Source organism: Myotis daubentonii, chromosome 1 (genome assembly GCF_963259705.1).
Source record: "Myotis daubentonii chromosome 1, mMyoDau2.1, whole genome shotgun sequence".
In the NCBI taxonomy this organism is placed as follows: domain Eukaryota; kingdom Metazoa; phylum Chordata; class Mammalia; order Chiroptera; family Vespertilionidae; genus Myotis; species Myotis daubentonii.
In genome coordinates this window covers 88,996,510-89,015,145 of record NC_081840.1, presented here as the reverse complement: position 1 = coordinate 89,015,145, position 18,636 = coordinate 88,996,510, and the positions used below count along the sequence as shown (strand labels likewise).

The following is an 18,636-nucleotide window of genomic DNA, read 5'->3' as shown; positions in this document are numbered from 1 at the left end:
ATAAAAAATATATTTTTTTAAAAAGAGAGAAAGTGAAAGGTTTCATAAACTATAATGTACCAGCTAGATGTTAAAGTATTATTATCTACTTGCTTGGGATTCATGCTTAGATATTGGGAAATTTTTTCTCAATTTTTTGTCTCTAAACTAAGTCATTCTTCCTCTTAAGAAAATAAACACAACAATGGACATAAAAACTAGACCTATGTTTCCTGAGCAATACTTAAGCATGCTCCATTTAAATTATGTTGATTTTGGATACAAGAATTTATCATTTTATACAGACTAGAACAGCCGTGGGCAAACTACGGCCCGCGGGCTTGAAATGAATAAAACTAAAAAAAAAAGACCGTACCCTTTTATGTAATGATGTTTACTTTGAATTTATATTAGTTCACACAAACACTCCATCCATGCTTTTGTTCCGGCCCTCGGGTCCAGCTTAAGAACCCATTGTGGCCCTCGAGTCAAAAAGTTTGCCCACCCCTGGGTTAGACAGTGATTTTCCACCTGTTTATCATTTTGTTCTTTCGGAGTCAATCAACTGGGTAACCCCTAGAGCAGTAGTTCTCAACCTGTGGGTCGGGACCCCTTTGGGGGTCCAACGACCCTTTCACAGGGGTCGCCTAAGACCCTCGGAAAACACATATATAATTACCTACTGTTTTTGTGATTAATCACTATTATGTTCAATTTATAAGAATGAAAATGCATCCTGCATATCAGATATTTACATGACGATTCATAACAGTAGCGAAATTACAGTTATGAAGTAGCAAGGAAAATAATTTTATGGTTGGGGTCACCACAACATGAGGAACTGCATTAAAGGGTCGCGGCATTAGGAAGGTTGAGAACCACTGCTTCAGACAGTGATTTTCCACGTGTTTATCATGTTGTGTTTTCCGGAGTCATTGGATCAACTGGGTAACCCCTAGTGTTTCCCTCATCTAACTGGAGGAAGATCTGACAGTTCACCGGGTCTCGCATGGGGGGGCTTTCCAAAATGACCCCAAGAGTTGGAATCCAGCCCCTTTGCAGGGAAGCCCCGGCGGAGAGAAGACTCCTCCGTGCGTCACCGCCTCACGCGCAGCCGACCCGGGCGCAGCGCCCCGCGGAGGCAGCGCGGAGACGCCCCTCGGGAGCCGCGCTCCGGCCGGGCGGTACCCCGGAAAGGAGGCGGCTCCGCGGCGCAGGCCCGCCGGCGCGCGCCGGGGTCAGGTCGAGGACGCGGGCGGGGCGGAGGCGGAAGGGCCGGCCGGGGCGTGCCCACGTGACCGCCCGCCCGCGCCGCAGCCCCCCAGCCGCCGCCGCCGCCGCCTCTCGGGCTGCAGCTCCCGGCGTGCCCCGCACTCGCCGCTCCCCGCCCCGCCTCCTCCTCCTCCTCCTCCTCCGCCTCCCTGTGCCGCCGAGCCGGAGCCCAGCCGCGCAGCCACAGCCGCGGGCACTATGGTAAGGCGGGCGCGCCGGCCCGGGGCCGGGGGCCGGGGCGGGGGGTCGGGGCCGGGCGCGGCGAGCCTGGGAGGAGACCGCCATTTTAACCTGATTTTGGCCTCAAAGGTGGTTGCTCCTGCGCTGCGCCCCGCTGCTGGGTCTCCGCCGGCCTGCCTTCCCGCCGCCAGGCTGGGCCCTGCCGCTCCTCGGATTCCTGGGGCGGGCGGGCCGGGGCGCGGGCGCGGGCGCGGCGGGGGGCCTACGCCGGCGGCGGGGGCGGGGGCGGCGGCGCGGCTCCGGGAGCGGGGACCCGCGCGGGCGTGGCTGCGGAGCTGCCCCGCGCGCGCCGCGTTTGCCCTTCGCTGCCCGGTTTGGGTTAACGCGCGCGATCTAACATCGGTACGTGCTCCGACGCCCTTGCCGCGGGGTTTCGGTGAGGGGCTGGGCGGCCCGGGGAGGCTCGGGAGGGGGGTAAAGGTCTCTCAAAACGCTTTCCCGGGTGAAAAGCCTTTGCACCAGACCCGTTAGGTCGGTGTCTGCATTTGCGCTGCGAGGCGGTTACGTTGAAGCTGTGGGCGGTTTGGAGTTCACACTTGATTCTCTTTCCTTATGAGGAAACGGCACTGGCTAGAGGACTTTAAAGAAAAAAAATAGTAGAAGCATTAACTGAAATCCAAGTGTGTTTTTTTAAGGCCTGCAGAGTTGACACAATACAGAAGGTATTTTTGCTGCTGCTCCCGAAGCTCTGACATCACCCAGTGAAAGAGGAAACATTTCAGGGATGGGACAGCCTGTATTTGTCCCTTTCCCTCAACCTCCCATTCACTCCAACCAGCAAACCACCTTTAAAAGGATGGGTGGGGCAGGATGAGTGAGAATCCTGAGATGCATTAATATGCTGGCACTTAAAATGTGGCAAATATGATCGGGCTGCTTGCACGGGAAGGTGCGATTTTTGATGTCCAGACGAAAGTGAATCCTCTCCAGACAAATAGTAATTTTGGTTAAACCAAAATACTTGTTCTGATTTACTGTTCTTTTTTTATTATTATTTATTTTTAGGCTTCTGGAGTCACAGTGAATGATGAAGTCATCAAAGTTTTTAATGATATGAAAGTAAGGAAATCGTCTACACAAGAAGAGATCAAAAAAAGAAAGAAAGCGGTTCTCTTCTGTTTAAGCGATGACAAAAGACAAATAATTGTAGAGGAAGCAAAGCAGATCTTGGTGGGTGACATTGGTGATACTGTAGAGGACCCCTACACATCTTTTGTGAAGTTGCTACCTCTGAATGATTGCCGATATGCTTTGTACGATGCCACATACGAAACAAAAGAGTCTAAGAAAGAAGACCTAGTATTTATATTCTGGTGTGTAAAAACAAAAGAAAAAAGCACTTTTAAAATGCAAGGATTGTTATTAACATAGTCAGTTTTGCCTTTGTTTTTCTTTTAAGTGGTGGTCAACAGTTTTTTTTTTTTTCTTCTGTAGGGCTCCTGAAAGTGCACCTTTAAAAAGCAAGATGATTTATGCTAGCTCTAAAGATGCCATTAAGAAGAAATTTACAGGTACAAACATGGAATATTTTGTGCAGAGGAATTACTCTTTTTTACTTATAATAAGGTAATGGGATACATTTTTTTTTTTTCTTTTTAGGTATTAAACATGAGTGGCAAGTAAATGGCTTGGATGACATAAAGGACCGTTCAACACTTGGAGAGAAATTGGGAGGCAACGTAGTCGTTTCACTTGAAGGAAAACCCTTATAAAATGACAGTCAAGTGCCATGTGGATCTTAAGGAGCTTCCATTTCTCCAGCTCAGTCAATTGGGATAGTATTAGGTTTTTGTTTTTCTCCTCTTCCCACTGGGTCCTTCCAACACAATGGATGAAGGAAATATCATTCATGTAAGCAGCCTATCAGTGATTGCCATTAGACTGTTTAATACTGTTACTTTGATGTAGAACCCAAGGAATGCCTTCCCATGACATTATAGCCAAAACAACTGGTTACATGCCTCCCTTGCAGCAAGCACTACACTGAATGTGATTGTCAATGTGAATAGCTTAGAGTACTGCAAAGGGTAAGCTAATTGAATGCCTTGAAAGTATTATCCACTGGTCAGATGGTAAACTTTATTCAGTATTATTTATCGTTGCATTTGATTGCAGTTCTATGAGGCTCCAGCATTCATACACCTCGCCTGCCTTGGCAAGCCTGTTTTTGTGACATGGCAGCACGGATATAACACTATGCATTGAGAGCACTTTTTTTTTGTATTGAGTTTAACTTCCCACCCTCAAAAGGAATGCCAATTAAGTTGTGTTAACTGTGTCATCAACTTACCCAAGTAAGTCAGTGTTCATTCCTGTTACCTGCATATCTTCTGAAAAGAAGTAGCTGTTATTAATGCCTTTTTGTTTTCCATTGAGTGTACACTACTGATTAAGTGTAGGTAGGAGTTTTATGTTTACCATGTAAGTCTTGGCAACACTAAAGATACTTTATCAGTCATGATGGCAATTTCTGTATAAAAGAGCCTTAAATGGAACGTTGTTTTTGAGATCAAACTCCCCACCCTCACAAAAATGGCCACTTTGCAATAAAAATTGTGGCATGTTACGGAACGTTGCCTTGTTTTCCTTGGACATTTTGCAAATGTTATGTGAAGCAAACAGCTATTATTAATCTCGGCATTGGTCATTTAAGAATTTTTTCGTACGACATTCATGCATGGTATTTTCCAGTTTTGTTGGGTTTATTTGGTTTAAAACGATATACTATCCTAAAGCCAACTAATATAAAAAATATTGGAGGGATACTTTTATAAGCATTAGTTTATTTCCTTATGAATTAATATGGAAATCAGAAATACTTTTTTTTTTTTTTGCACTTTGACATAAATACTCTCCAGTACCTGATTTGTTCTTTGAATAAATTAGGGTATTATTTTTTAATTCACGTTTACATTTTTAAGTAGTTAAGTAGTATAAGTAGTAGAAGCAGGAAGCTCTTATTGTGTATTTGATCATAATAAAAATAATTTGTAAAATGTCCACAAGTTTAATAATACTTCTCATAGTTAGAGACTTTTATTTTAGCTACTATTTCTTAATATATTTTACAAATTGGAAAAAAAATAATTGATGTAACAGTTTTAAACATTAGGAGTGGGGTTTGGCTGTGGTCCAGACTGCTCTCCTTATAGAGAATTTGATCTGCTCAGTGTGAGCAGTTTGCTGTTAGCCAGAGCTATTTATGGCATACACATGCTTTTGTATCTTGTCATAGTTATCCACAAATGGCAAAACTGGACTGGATTCTACTGGTATGCAAAACAGGCATGCTAGTAAGCAGTCAGTGGTGGCTGAGAAGAGAACTTAACCCCATAGCTCTGAAGAATGCTCTTATCACAAAACAGGAAATGAAAAATCTCCCCTTTTTAATGTGTACAAGTAATTTGAATATGTTAATTAGATATTTTACCATATTTTCAAAAGATTTTTTAGTTGGAAACAAATAGAAGTTAAATGTCTGGGCTTCCATTTAAAATTATATGAATGGCTTGGGATCTTTTGCACTGAGCGATTTTATTTCAGGCTTCCAGCTGTCCCTGTGAATTACCCTGAACATTCTGATAGCTTTTTGGTAAGGCCAAACTCCTCTAAGTAAAGCAGGAAGATACTGACATATACAAAACCATATGTGTAATTGATACTTGTACCTTGGAATTTTCCTCATTTTTCTAAGAAATAAGGAACTTTATATAAGTTATGTAGTATCTTTTGGTTTTTTATAGCTGATTTCTCAATTTTCGTATATGCCTCTTTAATTATATAATTTCAGAGATTAAATATTGCTTCAACTGTGGTACTTTGATTTGTTAGATCAACAGAACTGATTTTACTATTAAGTTCATCTGTGAAATACATCTTTGTGCATAAAGCCAAACATACTGATAAAATTAATGGTTCACATGTTATTTGAGACTAATTTGACATTTGATACCATTTTATTTTACAATCATTTACAATGAAACAATGTTCCAGTTAGCTTTAAAAGGTATACGGTGCTAATTAGTAAAATATTGAGGATAATATTTTACTGCTAGCTTGCAAAATTATAAGTGTTAAAAAATAAAATATATGAAAATATATAAAGCTGTTGAGATGTGTTTACTTCAGAACATTAAAATTTTTAAAACTAATATTGTAAATCAGAGAGGCACCATTATCTTGAGCCTTTTTTAGGATTTTAGTTGATTGTACTTTCTCATTTAGAGATAATTATTTTCTTTGAAAACAGTGTTGTAGCAATTAATTTTAATATTGTCAGACAAATGGGAACAGTTGGCATGTATCCCAAACTGGCTATCAGCTGTTGTTTTCCATCATTATGTAATGTGGCCAGCATCGTGTATTTAATGTACCTTTTCAAATTGGAAGAAAAGCCTTTTGTTCAGTTTGGAGTTTCTCTGATATAGGTCCTTTGTAGCAACTAATTTATGGAATCTGGCAGATGAGCTTTGGAAGAAAACAGTTTTAAAAGTGTTTCCTTGTTAAGAAATAATCTCAGCAGTGGTAAATCATAGAGGAGTTGGAAGCACCTTTCATTACATTTGCCACTCTGAAAAAATAATCTGGTTCTGCTTTTTATAGGTCCTGTTTTTGCTTTCAAATTTAATACTTTGAGATCCAAAACAAATATGATTATTCTTTTTTCAGTGGACATTATTGCTATGAGAGAAATGTAGGCAGGCTCCAGTGATTATTGCTTATCAGACAGCATGAATTTATAGAATAGATACTCTGTTTTGTTTCAACCAAGAGGAAGTCTGAGGCCTTTCTTTTGCTCTTAAGCATTGAAGTAATTGCTTTCTTTCCATGTAGAATTGGGAGTCATCCCTCCACTTCAATTTCTTGTCATAAAGCATTTAGGCAAATTAATCTCTTTGAGCTTCAGTTTCTTCCTACTATGAGAATGTGACTATCTGTCTACCATACCTGGTTGCTGAGGATTAAATATGGCAAAGCCTTTTACAAAACAGGAAAAGGCTATGAAGATGTAATAATCTATTCATTCTAAATGAGTGTAGTTAAGTAGGTTAAAAAAACATGTTAAAAATAAGAATTACAGCCCTAGCCAGTTTGGCTCAGTGGATGGAGCGTCGGCCTGCGGACTGAAGGGTCCCGGGTTCGATTCCGGTCAAGGGCATGTCTGATCAATGTTTCTCTCCCATCAATATTTATAACTATCCCTCTCCCTTCCTCTCTGTAAAAAAAAATCAACAAAATATATTTTTAAAAAAATAAGAATTACAGTCCTAGCCGGTTTGGCTCAGTGGACAGAGTGTCAGTCTGAGGACTGAAGGGTCCCGGGTTCATGTCAAGGGCACATCTGTTGCAGGCTCGACGCCCAACCCTGGTTGGGGTGTCTGTGGGAGGCAACCAATTGATGAATGTTGCTCTCTCTGTCTCTCCTCCCTTCTATTCTAAAACATCAATGGAAAAATATCCTTCGGTGAGGATTAACCAAAAAAAAAGTATTATAAGTCTTTGAACCTCTTTATTTTTGTAACCAACTTAATATGACCATTTAAAGACTAATTAGCTGATATGTAGCATCTTTTTCAGAATGAAGAATAAAGTGTGGCCTCAGTTGATGTTTGTTACTATTAATTTTTTTAATGTAGTTTGCTTGTTCACATGTGACTGATCAGATACTATTTTTCCCCAAAATAATTTTGAGATAAAAAATAATTTTCTGCCCTGGATGGTGTGACTTAGTAGGAGTGTTGTCGCATGTTCAATTCCAGGTCAGTGTACATACCCAGGTTGTGGGTTCAATCCCTAGCCAATCAATGTTTCTCTCACATCGATGTTTCCCTCCCCCTTTCCTCTCTCTGAAATCAATAAAAGGCATGTCCTCAAGTGAGGATTTAAAAAAAGATTTTCTTAGATGTTTCAGTATTGTAAATTTATGGGATTATGGAAACCATAAGGACTATATAGACATTTTCCAGAAAGCTGAAACCTCTTTATATAATTATTTATATATATCTTCATCCTAAAACCTTGCATATTTCCCTCCTCCTGCTCAGTACTCATCTTCCTAAGGAGAGAATACTATGTATTATAGTGTTTTAAGTCCTAGGACTTTGGTATCAGATGTCTAGGTTATTCACATGTAGGCTTTAGGCCTTTAACACTTACTATTTGAATGATATTAGGGACATCATTTAACCTGTCAGTCTTATTCATGTTTAAAAGAGGGGTAATAATTGTACTCCATTTCAGAGGATTATGAAGACAAGTGAAAGCACCTGGAATAAATCCTGGCACGTAGTAAACAATAGGATGACACTAAAAGTTATAGTCCAAACCAGGACACGTTTGTTTTTTATTGCTTAAAATATTACGAGTAGTACATTTGTCTCCTATTTTTTTTAAAGTTAAATCTTTATTTTTCAGATTATTACAGTTGTTCCTTCTTTTTCCCCCCATAGCTCCCCTCCACCTGGTTCCAACCCCACCCTCTGCCCTCATCCCCCCTCCCCCACTGTCCTCATCCATAGGTGTACGATTTTCCAGTCTCTTCCCGCACCCCCCACATCCCTTCCCTCCCACCCCCGAGAATAGTCAGTCCACTCCCTTTCTATGCCCCTGATTCTATTATATTCACCAGTTTATTCTGTTCATCAGATTATTTATTCACTTGATTTTTAGATTCACTTGTTGATAGATATGTGTTTGCTGTTCATAATTTTATCTTTACCTTTATCTTCTTCCTCTTAAAGGATACTTTTCAGCATTTCATATAATACTGGTTTGGTGGTGATGAACTCCTTTAGCTTTTTCTCAGCTGTGAAGCCCTTTATGTGACCTTCAATTCTGAATGATAGCTTTGTGGGGTAAAGTAATCTTGGTTGTAGGTTCACTTTGAATATTTCTTGCCACTCCCTTCTGGCCTGCATAGTTTCTGTTGAGAAATCAGCTGACAGTCATATGAGTACTCCCTTGTAGGTAACTGACTTTTTTTCTCTTGCTGCTTTTAAGATTCTCTCTTTGTCTTTTGCCCTTGGCATTTTAATTATGATGTGTCTTGGTGTGGTCCTCTTTGGATTCCTTTTGTTTGGGGTTCTCTGTGCTTCCTGGGCTTGTAAGTCTATTTCTTTCACCAGGTAGGAGAAGTTTTCTGTCATTATTTCTTCAAATAGGTTTTCAGTATCTTGCTCTCTCTCTCTCTCCTTCTGGCACCCCTATAATTCGGATGTTGGTACGCTTGAAGCTGTCCCAGAGGCTCCTTACACTATCTTCATATTTTTCTTTTTGTTTTTCCGGTTGGTTGTTTTTTGCATCTTCGTATTTCAAATCTTTGACTTGATTCTTGCGATCCTCTAGTCTGCTGTTGGAACTCTGTATAATCTTTATTTTAGTCAGTGTATGCTTAATTTCTAGTTGGTCCTTATTCATATCCTCAAGGGTCTCACTAAATTTACCGGCGATTTTTAGAAAATTCTTCGAAAACCTTATAAGTGTGGTTTTGAACTCTATATCCTGTAGTTTGCTTTCCTCCATTTCTGTCATTTGTGACCTGTTTCTTTGTTTCTGCATTTTTTATGCTTCCCTGTGTTGATAGAGTGGCTTTCTGTGCTAGGTGTCCTATAGGGCCCAGTGGCTCAGCCTCCCCAATTACCTGAGGTAGACTTGGTACACCCCTTTGTGGGCTTTGTGTACAGCCTTATTGTAGTTAAGCCTTGATTGTTGTAGGTCTCACTGGGAGGAATTGACCTCCAGGCCAATTGGCTGTGAGAATCAGCTGTGTCTACAGTGGGAGAACTTCTGTGCTGGAGACACCCTTCTGGGGCAAGACTTGCTTCAGTGGAGTTTTGGTGCTCACTGAATCTGCCCCCTTGTGGATCTGAGGAGTTGTAATCTGGATGGTCCCACTCTGACCACTGGGTACACTGGCTCTTGGATCTCTAAGGAGGTGCTAATTTAGCCTCTTCCTGAGGCTACCCAGCAGGAGCTATGGAGAAATCTGCAGATTCCTCTTCTTTGGGGTTTGGATGTGCCTAGATGAGGCCCAGCTGTGAAGCAATGCAAGCTGCTGTGGGGCCTTGGGCCTTCTTTTGGAAGTTCTGGGTCTCTCTGGCCCAGCTGCAGTTTGTTAGGTAATTTTCAGATTGCAAAGGCACAGGCCTTTCATGCAAAAGCCTCTGCACACGGCTTGGGTGGGGGTGGGTCTCAGGGAATCAGCAGGGCGGAGCAAACAGCGATGGCTGATCCTCAGTCCTACCCTAAGAGGCCCCGGGTCTCAGTGTCCCGCGGTAATCACTGCAAGCACCTCTGAGAGAAAGCTGCCCTCGAGTTCCGACCGATGCCAGACAGTCCACTTTCTCCCCATATGAGTCTGGGTCCCTAGAGACTCGCCCTGAACTGGAGTTCAGAGCAGTCAGGAGCTTGAGACTCCCTCCCGATTGAAAAAGACAACCGTGTCCTCAGTTGCCAGCCCTTTCCACGTGCGCCTCTGTACCTCTGCACTTTACTTCCGCACCTCCTCTGAGTCTCTGTGCTTTTCTCTTTCCTTCTAGTTGTAGAATTTCCACTCAGCCAGCCTTCCTGTGGTTCTGGATGATGTCCGTTTTGTCTTTTAGTTGTATTTTTGAATTTGTTGTGCGAGGCAGCAATTTCCAGTGTTTACCTATGCCGCCATCTTGGTTTCTCCCAAACCAGGACACTTTGAAGCTTAAAGGGGAGACCTAGTAATAATTATGCCAGGACAACAGTCTTAAGCTGGGACGATCCCAAGCAATCCAGATGTGGTCACCCTATCAAGAAGTAGGCTGATACAAAATGTAATACTTAAACAGAAGGAACTGTATTGAAGACTCAAGGTCGTCATTAATTTCAATTATATAAAATACTAGCATGCTGACTTGAGAGTCTCCTGAAGTAGGTAAAATTACTCGTAAGTAACCTTAGAAGGGTCAACTTTGGCCTTTTATGCCTTTTTTTTAAATAGCTTTCCTTTTGATTTTCATACTTGTAACTTTCAGATACTGCATTTTGCTATTATTGGTATGCTTGGTCTATAGTATCTTCTCATAATTGCTTTTTTATTTTTTGGAGGGTTTTCTTAGAATGTGAGAGTGAGACATCAGTCAGCTGCCTCCTGCATGCCTCTGACCCAGAATCGAATCAGCAACCTTTTGGTGCACATGAAGACACCCAACAAACTGAGCCACACTGGCTCGGGCTCATAATTGTTGCTTTTCATCTCATGTGGATTTGGAAATCCATGTTTGTTAGAATTCTGTATAAAAAAAGTGAATAGATTCAGAGTAAGTTACCTTGAGAGCAAAATGCCTGAGAATGTGACCTGTCTAACATTCCTTTTGTCTGTGTAAAGAACTTTGGTGCACTTCTTGGGTTTTGGTTTTATCTATGTATATAAAAGGCTAATTTGTTAAGTTTATCTATGTATATAAAAGGCTAATTTGTTAAGTGTCCTTCCCTCTGTCCAGGTAATGACATCAAGTAGCAACACCTGGCTTCCTCTCCCTAGCTATGACTAGCCTCCTTGCAGTTTCTTTAGCCCAGGAATACAACTTGCTTTGTACCCAGGTAGAAACATTTACACTTTAACCAAATGTCTGTGAAGTGTTTTCATGTGCCTCATCTCATTCGATCCTCACAGAAGTCCTGGAGTAGGTAAATAGGAGAATAGGTGGAATCCTATTTTCTTTTCATCAGCCAGAAAATGGAGATTTAGAAAGCTTAGAAACTTGACCCGACTGAAAAGAGGTAAGAAATGGTGGACCTTGAAAATGACTTCAGGTTTTCTCACTGCACAGAATATAGTCAAACACTGCTGCAGTTAAATATTTTACCCTTTGTTCTCCCTGCGTGATCTACAATAATAATCTGCTTCGTGTTGATATTTACTGCTGTGTTGCTGACAATTACCTGAAAGAGAAGTTGGGGTGCTTCACTAGCTACATCAGAAAGCAGGTCTAATTAAGCAAGTTTGTTCTATATCTATAATAGGTTAAATTGACTTGTGCATGCACGATACATATACTGTAAAGCCCTTGCTGGCGGCAATCGCACACATGTGTTTTGATCTGTCATTGTCATGAATTTGGTTCACACTTTTATTATAGAGAAAGGACGAATAGTGATATTTAAATATTCTAATTTCCTTTCAATGTGCACAAATTTTGTGCACCAAGCCACTAGTTCAGTGGTTCTCAACCTTGGCTGCACATTAGAATCACTTGGGAATGTTTTTAAAATCCTGATTTCTGGGCCTCATCCTCCGGAAATTCTGTTATTTTGTTACTAATGTTTTGGCCCCACCCCATAACAAAGAAACAGAATTTCCGGAGGATGAGGCCCAGAAATCAGGATTTTAAAAACATTCCCAAGTGATTCTAATGTGCAGCCAAGGTTGAGAACCACTGCACTAGTTTCTTTATAAATAAGGTACGTAAGATAGCTGAGCTGTAAAGGAGCTATTACTGTATCTTAGCGAGGTATGTAAAATGTCATTAATATTTAAACAAGTCATATTTGCCTTTGACTGTACCTATATCATTAAAGGCACACAAAGGAATTGGTTTCTATTAAGAGAAAGAAGGTTTATTCTTGATCAACTTTTTTTAATTATTGAAAGATAAGCAGAGTAATCTTAAAAAATGTAAAATACCAGTTGACTTCTTTTTAACCTATTAGATTTTTCTTACATGCACCCTAGACATGTTGACTTAGAAATAGTTGTGATTGCTCTTCATCTAGATATAAAAATACTTTCTTTATTCTTGACTTCTGACAGCTAATTTGATTATATGTATACAACATTTTAGTAGTTTATTTGACAAAATTTTGGAGCAGATTTTTGTTCAAATGTATAATTTTCTCGCAAATGAAAAAGCACTTCTTTTAATAGATACTATTTTCTTTTATCATTTTATTTCTCATTTTATATAAACATTTTTTTAAATATATTTTTATTGATTTTAGAGAGGAAGGGAGAGGGAAAAAGATAGAGCACCAGTGATTAGAGAGAATCATTGATCAGCTGCCTCCTGCACACCTCACACTGGGGATCGAACCCACAACCCAGGCATGTGCCCTAATCAGGATCAAACTGTGATCTCCTGGTTCATGGATTAAGGCTCAACCACAGCCACGCCAGCCTGGCTTGTTTTATATATTTTTTAATAGTGGAATTTCAAATATTTCCTTTGGGAAGTTGATAGTTACGGAATGAATCAGAAAATTCCTGGGCATATGGCCCAGAGCCTTCTATGTGTTCCTGTGAGCTGATGGAGACTTTTTTTTTTTTTATTAGCTGCAAACTAAATAAACAGATAAAAAGAAAGGCATTTCTTATGTTAGCATAGTTAGACACAGTTTTGTAAAAATGGCAACAGAGTATTTATTATGTTCTAGAAATCATAAAGCTTTGCTATACCACACAAGAAATAAGATACGAGCCCTGGTTGGGTGACTCAGTTGTTTGGAGCATCGACTACACCAAAAGGTTGAGGATTTAATCCTCATTTAGGGCGCTGAGAGGCAACTGATTGATGTTTCTCTCTCATATCCCTGTATTTTTTTTTTTTAAATCCTCACCCAAGGAAATTTTTTTCCATTGATTTTTAGAGAGTGTAAGAGAGGGAAAGACAGAAATATCAATGTGAGAGAAACACATCCTGCATGAGCCCTGACCAGGGCCCAGGCCAGGGAGGAGCTTGCAACCGAGGTATGTGCCCTTGACCAAATCAAATCTGGGACCCTTTGGTCCACAGGCCAACGCTCTACCCACTGAGTAAAACCGGCTAGAGTATCACTGTATCTTTCTCTCCCTCTCTTTCTCCCTTTCTCTAAAATCAATAAAAACATATCCTCCAGTAAGGATAAATTTATATATATATATATCTCCTATCTAATAAAAGACAAAAGGGTAATTGACCGTACCTTCACTACGCTTCCCATTGGCTAATCAGGGCGATACGCAAATTAACCGCCAACAAAGATGGCGGCCGGCAGCCAAGCAGCTGAAGCGAGCAGGAGGCTTGCTTGCTCCAGTGATGGAGGAAGCCAAGGTTCCCCACCTGCCACGGCCCAGCTCTGAGCTCCGAAAGCAACTAAGTTTCAATTATAGAAGCTAAACAAACCCCAGATACCTGCTTTCAGCAGGCCGTAGCCTCAGAGCTGGAACCTCAGCTCCAGTGATGGCAACAAACTTTCAATTATAGAAGGTAAATAATAAATCCCAGAAGAAATAAAGGAGAGGCTGGGAGCTTCAGTTGCCGGCCAGCCTGAAAACGGCCCTCAGCCGCTCACCCAGACTGGCCAGGCACCCCAGTGGGGACCCCCACCCTGAAGGGGGTGTGACCAGCTGCAAACAGCCATCAGCCCCTCACCCAGGCTGGCCAGGCACCCAAGTGGGACCCCTACCCTGATCCGGGACACCCTTCAGGGCAAACCAGCCGGCCTCCACCCATGCACCAGGCCTCTATCCTATATAGTAAAAGGATAATATGCAAACTGACCCTAACAGCAGAAAGACTGGGAATGACTGGTCACTATGACACACACTGACCACCAGGGGGCAGATGCTCAATGCAGGAGCTGCCCTCTGGTGGTCAGTACGCTCCCACATGGGGGAGCTCTGCTCAGCCACAAGCCAGGCTGATTGCCAGTACAACGGTGGTGGTGGGAGCCTCTCCTGCCTCCTCAGCAGCACTAAGGATGTCTGACTGCAGCTTAGGTCTGTTCCCCGCTGGCAAGTGGACATCTCCCGAGGGCTGCCGGGCTGCCAGAGGGATGTCTGATTGCCAGCTTATGCCCAATCCCCCGGGGAGCTGGCCTAAGCCAGCAGGTGGTCATCCCTCGAGGGGTCCCAAACTGCGAGAGGGCACAGGCCTGGCTGAGAAACACCCCCTCCCCGAGTGCACAAATTTTTGTGCACCAGGCCTCTAGTATATATGAGAGATGTAGACTTCACGAAATAAGTGGAAAAGAATTGTACATAAGGGTTAAATTAAATGGTTTATACCTTTTTTGTAAAATAGCTATTGATCAAAGATTTATTACTGCTTATTGTTAAATGTGTTAGAAATGTATAGAAATCATATAGTCTTTCTTTCAAAAAGTCATTTATATGAGGGGGATGGGGATGAGTTAACAAAACTGGTGTTAGCCATTTTCCTAATTTGAAATATATATAGATTTTACAATGTATCTGATTTTTTTAAGGCTTAACTGCTTTTTTTAGAGTAAAACAAAATTGTTGATTTGTTGTTTTAATTTTTCAAATATATTTTTATTGATTTCAGAGAGGAATGGTGAGGGATAAAGAGATAGAAACATCAATGATGAGAGAGAATCATTGATCAGCTGCCTCCTGCATGCCCCCCATTGGGGATTGAGCCCACAACCCGGGCATGTGCCCTGACTGGGTATCAAACTGTGACCTTCTGCTCATAGGTTGATGCTCAACCACTAAGCCACACCAGTTGGGCTATAGTTTTTAATACTATTGCATATTGAGTAATATGTATCCTTTGAGTTGCTGTATTAGAATTATATTTGTTATGACGTTGATTTAGCAGTACTTCCCACCTTACCTTAGTTTTGTTTTTATCTGCCTGCTAAAGAAAAAAATGCTTTATAGTTATAGTACAGCAGTTCTTAAGAAATATCAGGTGACTGAATTAATATCTTGTATCCTGGCCATAGGAAAAAGTTTTGGAATTTCTAGACTTATCATTCAGTGTCATTGCCACTGCAACAAATAAGTTTCCTTCTTGAGCTGGGTATTTTATTTCATTCAGACTTTCTCTTGGCAATATGTAAAGTAAATGAATAGAATTCTAGAAAATGAGCCTTAGGTGAAAAAGAAAATTTAATGACATTCTCATAGCAAAACCCTAAAATTATGGGCCATGCTAATTAATATGGTTGATATTCTTCTGAGTAACTCGTTAAAATAATTGTGTTTGTATTTAAAAAGGAACATGTTCAACCCAGCTGGCATGGCTCAGTAGTTGAGCATCGACCTATGAACCAGGAGGTCTTGATACCAGTCAGGGCACATGCCCATGTTGTCGGCTCCATCCCCAGTGTGGGGTGTGCAGGAGACAAATGATCAATGATTCTCTCTCATCATTGATGTTTCTGTCTGTCTCTCCCTCTCCCTTCCTCTTCGAAATCAATAAAATATTTTTTAAAAAATAATAATAACTAAATAAAAAGAACCGTGTTCAGTGTGGAACCTCTGCAAAATACAGAAAAGAACAAGGAAGAAAGGTAAATCATGAGCTAATTTTTTTTTCTTTTTCAGAGGGGAAGGGAGAGGGAGAGATAGAAACATCAATGATGAGAGAGAATCATTGATTGGCTGCCTCCTGCACACCCCCTACTGGGGATGAAAACCCCTACCCGGGCATGTGCCCTTGACCAGAATCAAACCCAGGATCTTGCATGATGAGGAGCCAGAGCAGAGTTTTTAGCAGAGGAGTGGCATGATCTTTCTGAACCGCACAAATCTGACCATGTTGAGAATGCATGGGAGGGTGAGGAAATTGGAGGCAGTTAAGAAGGGAGGCTTTATTAAGGCAGTGGAAAGTACATTTGGAGCGAATATATTTGAGAGGAATGTAGAATTGATAGGACTTCATTAATTTTATAATTAAATGAAAGGTGTAGCTTTAATCATTATTTGCAAAAGGTTAGCTATATTTTTAGTATTATTAATATTTAAAGTCACTTAAGCATCAAATTGGCTCAAAAAAGACAACAGGAAATCTGTAAATGTGAAAGGAGGGAGAAACACATTTTTAATGATGGTAGTAACATTTTGAAAGCATGAAACAAATCATTAACTAAAAAATCACAGGTCTGGTATGTGAATTTAGTTTTACAACCCAGATTTGCAGTAATTTTCATATAACTGGTTTCAATGGGTAAGAAAATTTAAAAACTACCATAGCTATAGCATCTTTGAAATGGAATATCCTATAGTTTTAAAAATTACAGTTGTATATTCCATTATTCTGTATGAGCTTTTGTCATAAAAATCTTGTCTATCCACATATAAGCCATGGCTAAATTCCTGGATCAAATATTTTAGAAGGAATTTAGCAATGTTTTTCATCACATAATCTGTCTGCTCATTAGAGAAAGCCTGGACACTCTGCTGTTGATAGAAATTGGAATTTTCAGGTCATCTGAAAGATCACTTTCTATTTTAAAAGATTTTTAATTCCTACTAGTAAATAAAAGCTATTTATAAATGTGTCTTAATTCCTTTCACAAGTACTATCCAGAATCAAAGATTTTTCTTTTTTCACCACCTTGAAAAAAAATTACTTAGCCTTATTAATTTTTAATGTTGCTGTTATGGTAAGTAAATTTACTTTTCTGGGAAGTCCTACACTCATCAGGAAGCATTTATTGAGTGTCTATTTGTAGAACACTATTCTAGCCATCCTGAGAAATAAGTTTCTCAAGGGCACTTTTATAATCCACTTGGTGAGACAAAATAGACCTGTGAACTAATAAATATTCAGTGACAAGCAACTGAAAAAGCACTATGGGGATGCAGGAAAACTGAAGGATCAAAGGAAAATATTTCCTAGAAGACAGTTTTAAATAGAACTTAGAGAAAATAAATGTTTTTTAAAAGTCAAGACATTTTCCCTTCAAATACAGAATTATTTTTTGACATGAGGTTCTTTCTTCACTGAGTATACCTGTTTTCATGGGTTCCCTGAATTATTTCTATGGATCCATTATCAGTTTAGCAATTACCTGAGAAGCCCTGGTAAGTAAAAGATCCATTTCAAAGAAGCTGTTTTTATTTTATTTTGTAATAAGATTTCATTTGGAATAAAAATGGTTTCTGGGCAAGAAAACCAAGATGGCAGCGTAGGTAAACGCGGTATTCCACACCTCCCACAACAACATCAAAATTATTACTAAAATACAGAACAACCATCATTCAGAACCGCCTGAAATCTGCCTTAATGGAAGCTCTACAACTAGAGAAGTAAAGAAGAAAGAACATTGAGACTGGTAGGAGGGATGGTGATGCAGAACGAGCTGGTTAGACACCCACATGTGACATTTTTTATTTATTTATTTTTTAAAAATATATTTTATTGATTTTTTACAGAGAGGAAGGGAGAGAGATAGAGAGTTAGAAACATCGATGAGAGAGAAACATCGATCAGCTGCCTCCTGCACATCTCCTACTGGGGATATGCCCGCAACCCAGGTACATGCCCTTGACCGGAATCGAACCTGAGACCTTTCAATCCGCAGGCCGACGCTCTATCCACTGAGCCAAACCGGTTTCGGCACATGTGACATTTTTTAAATCAGGAGGGATATCTAAGCTGTGGAGGCCTCCGGTGAGAAACTAGGGGTCCCAGCCCACACCAGGCTCCCAGCCCAGAGTTTCAGTGCCAAGGAGGAGGAGTCCCTATAACTTTGGGCTGTAAAAACCAGTGAGGATTGCAGCTGAGTGACAAGGAGGCTGCTGGCGACCCAGGCAGTCCCTCTTAAAGGGCCGGTGCACGGACTTCTGAGCTCCAGCCCTGGGGCAGTGGCTTGGGGAATCCAGGATATACAGGGAGGAACTGGATTGTCTGGCATCAGAGCAAGAACTAAGTGGCTTTCTCCTAAATAGGGGAGGCTTGCAGGGATCATTGTTCCTATGCTGAGATCTTCCCCACAGCAGAGCCGACTGGCAGGCACCATATCTAAGTCTCCATCAACCTGGCTCACACTGTTCACTCCTGCCTAGTGATTCTCTAAAACCTGGCCCCATCCAATTTGCAGCAGCTTTTCCATATAAATGGCCTGTCTTGGCTCAGGCTTCAGACTTTCCTAAAATCTCTCAAACAAGCAGGAGCTGGCATCAGGATACCCCATACCACTCAATAACAGGCCCCGGGCCTAGAACTAGCAGCAGCCTGCCTTGCTTCACAGCTTGGCCTCTCCTAGGCACTCCCAAGCCCAACACAATAGTAGCCATCTGCAGATTACTTTGTAGCTCCTGATGGGAGCCCCAGGCAGGGCACAGGCAATGGCTGACTTTGCACCTCCAGGGGGCCCCAGAGCCAGTGCACCTGGTAGACAGCTTCAGACTATGCCAGATTACAACTCAACATATCCACAAGCAAC

At 41.1% G+C, this 18,636-nt stretch overlaps 1 protein-coding gene across 2 annotated transcripts; it reads left to right on the top strand.

Moving 5' to 3' along the window:
* Positions 1-1,293: 1,293 nt before the first annotated feature.
* On the top strand, positions 1,294-4,057 carry CFL2 (cofilin 2). Of its 2 annotated transcripts, none has more exons than XM_059710516.1 (4): positions 1,294-1,452; positions 2,497-2,804; positions 2,926-3,002; positions 3,091-4,057. In XM_059710516.1, exons 1-4 carry the CDS (start codon positions 1,450-1,452, stop codon positions 3,201-3,203), a joined length of 501 nt encoding a protein of 166 aa, XP_059566499.1. In that variant the 5' UTR covers positions 1,294-1,449; the 3' UTR covers positions 3,204-4,057. The 2 variants fall into 2 exon arrangements, with proteins under 2 accessions (XP_059566499.1, XP_059566507.1); XM_059710524.1 differs by lacking the exon at positions 1,294-1,452 and adding an exon at positions 1,717-1,833.
* Positions 4,058-18,636: the final 14,579 nt, after the last annotated feature.

Excerpts from the sequence above, each read along its gene's own strand:
- CFL2 (XM_059710516.1), top strand. Across the intron at positions 2,805-2,925 it reads GACCTAGTATTTATATTCTG|GGCTCCTGAAAGTGCACCTT; the intron begins GTGTGTAAAAAC and ends TTTCTTCTGTAG. Across the intron at positions 3,003-3,090 it reads CATTAAGAAGAAATTTACAG|GTATTAAACATGAGTGGCAA; the intron begins GTACAAACATGG and ends TTTTCTTTTTAG.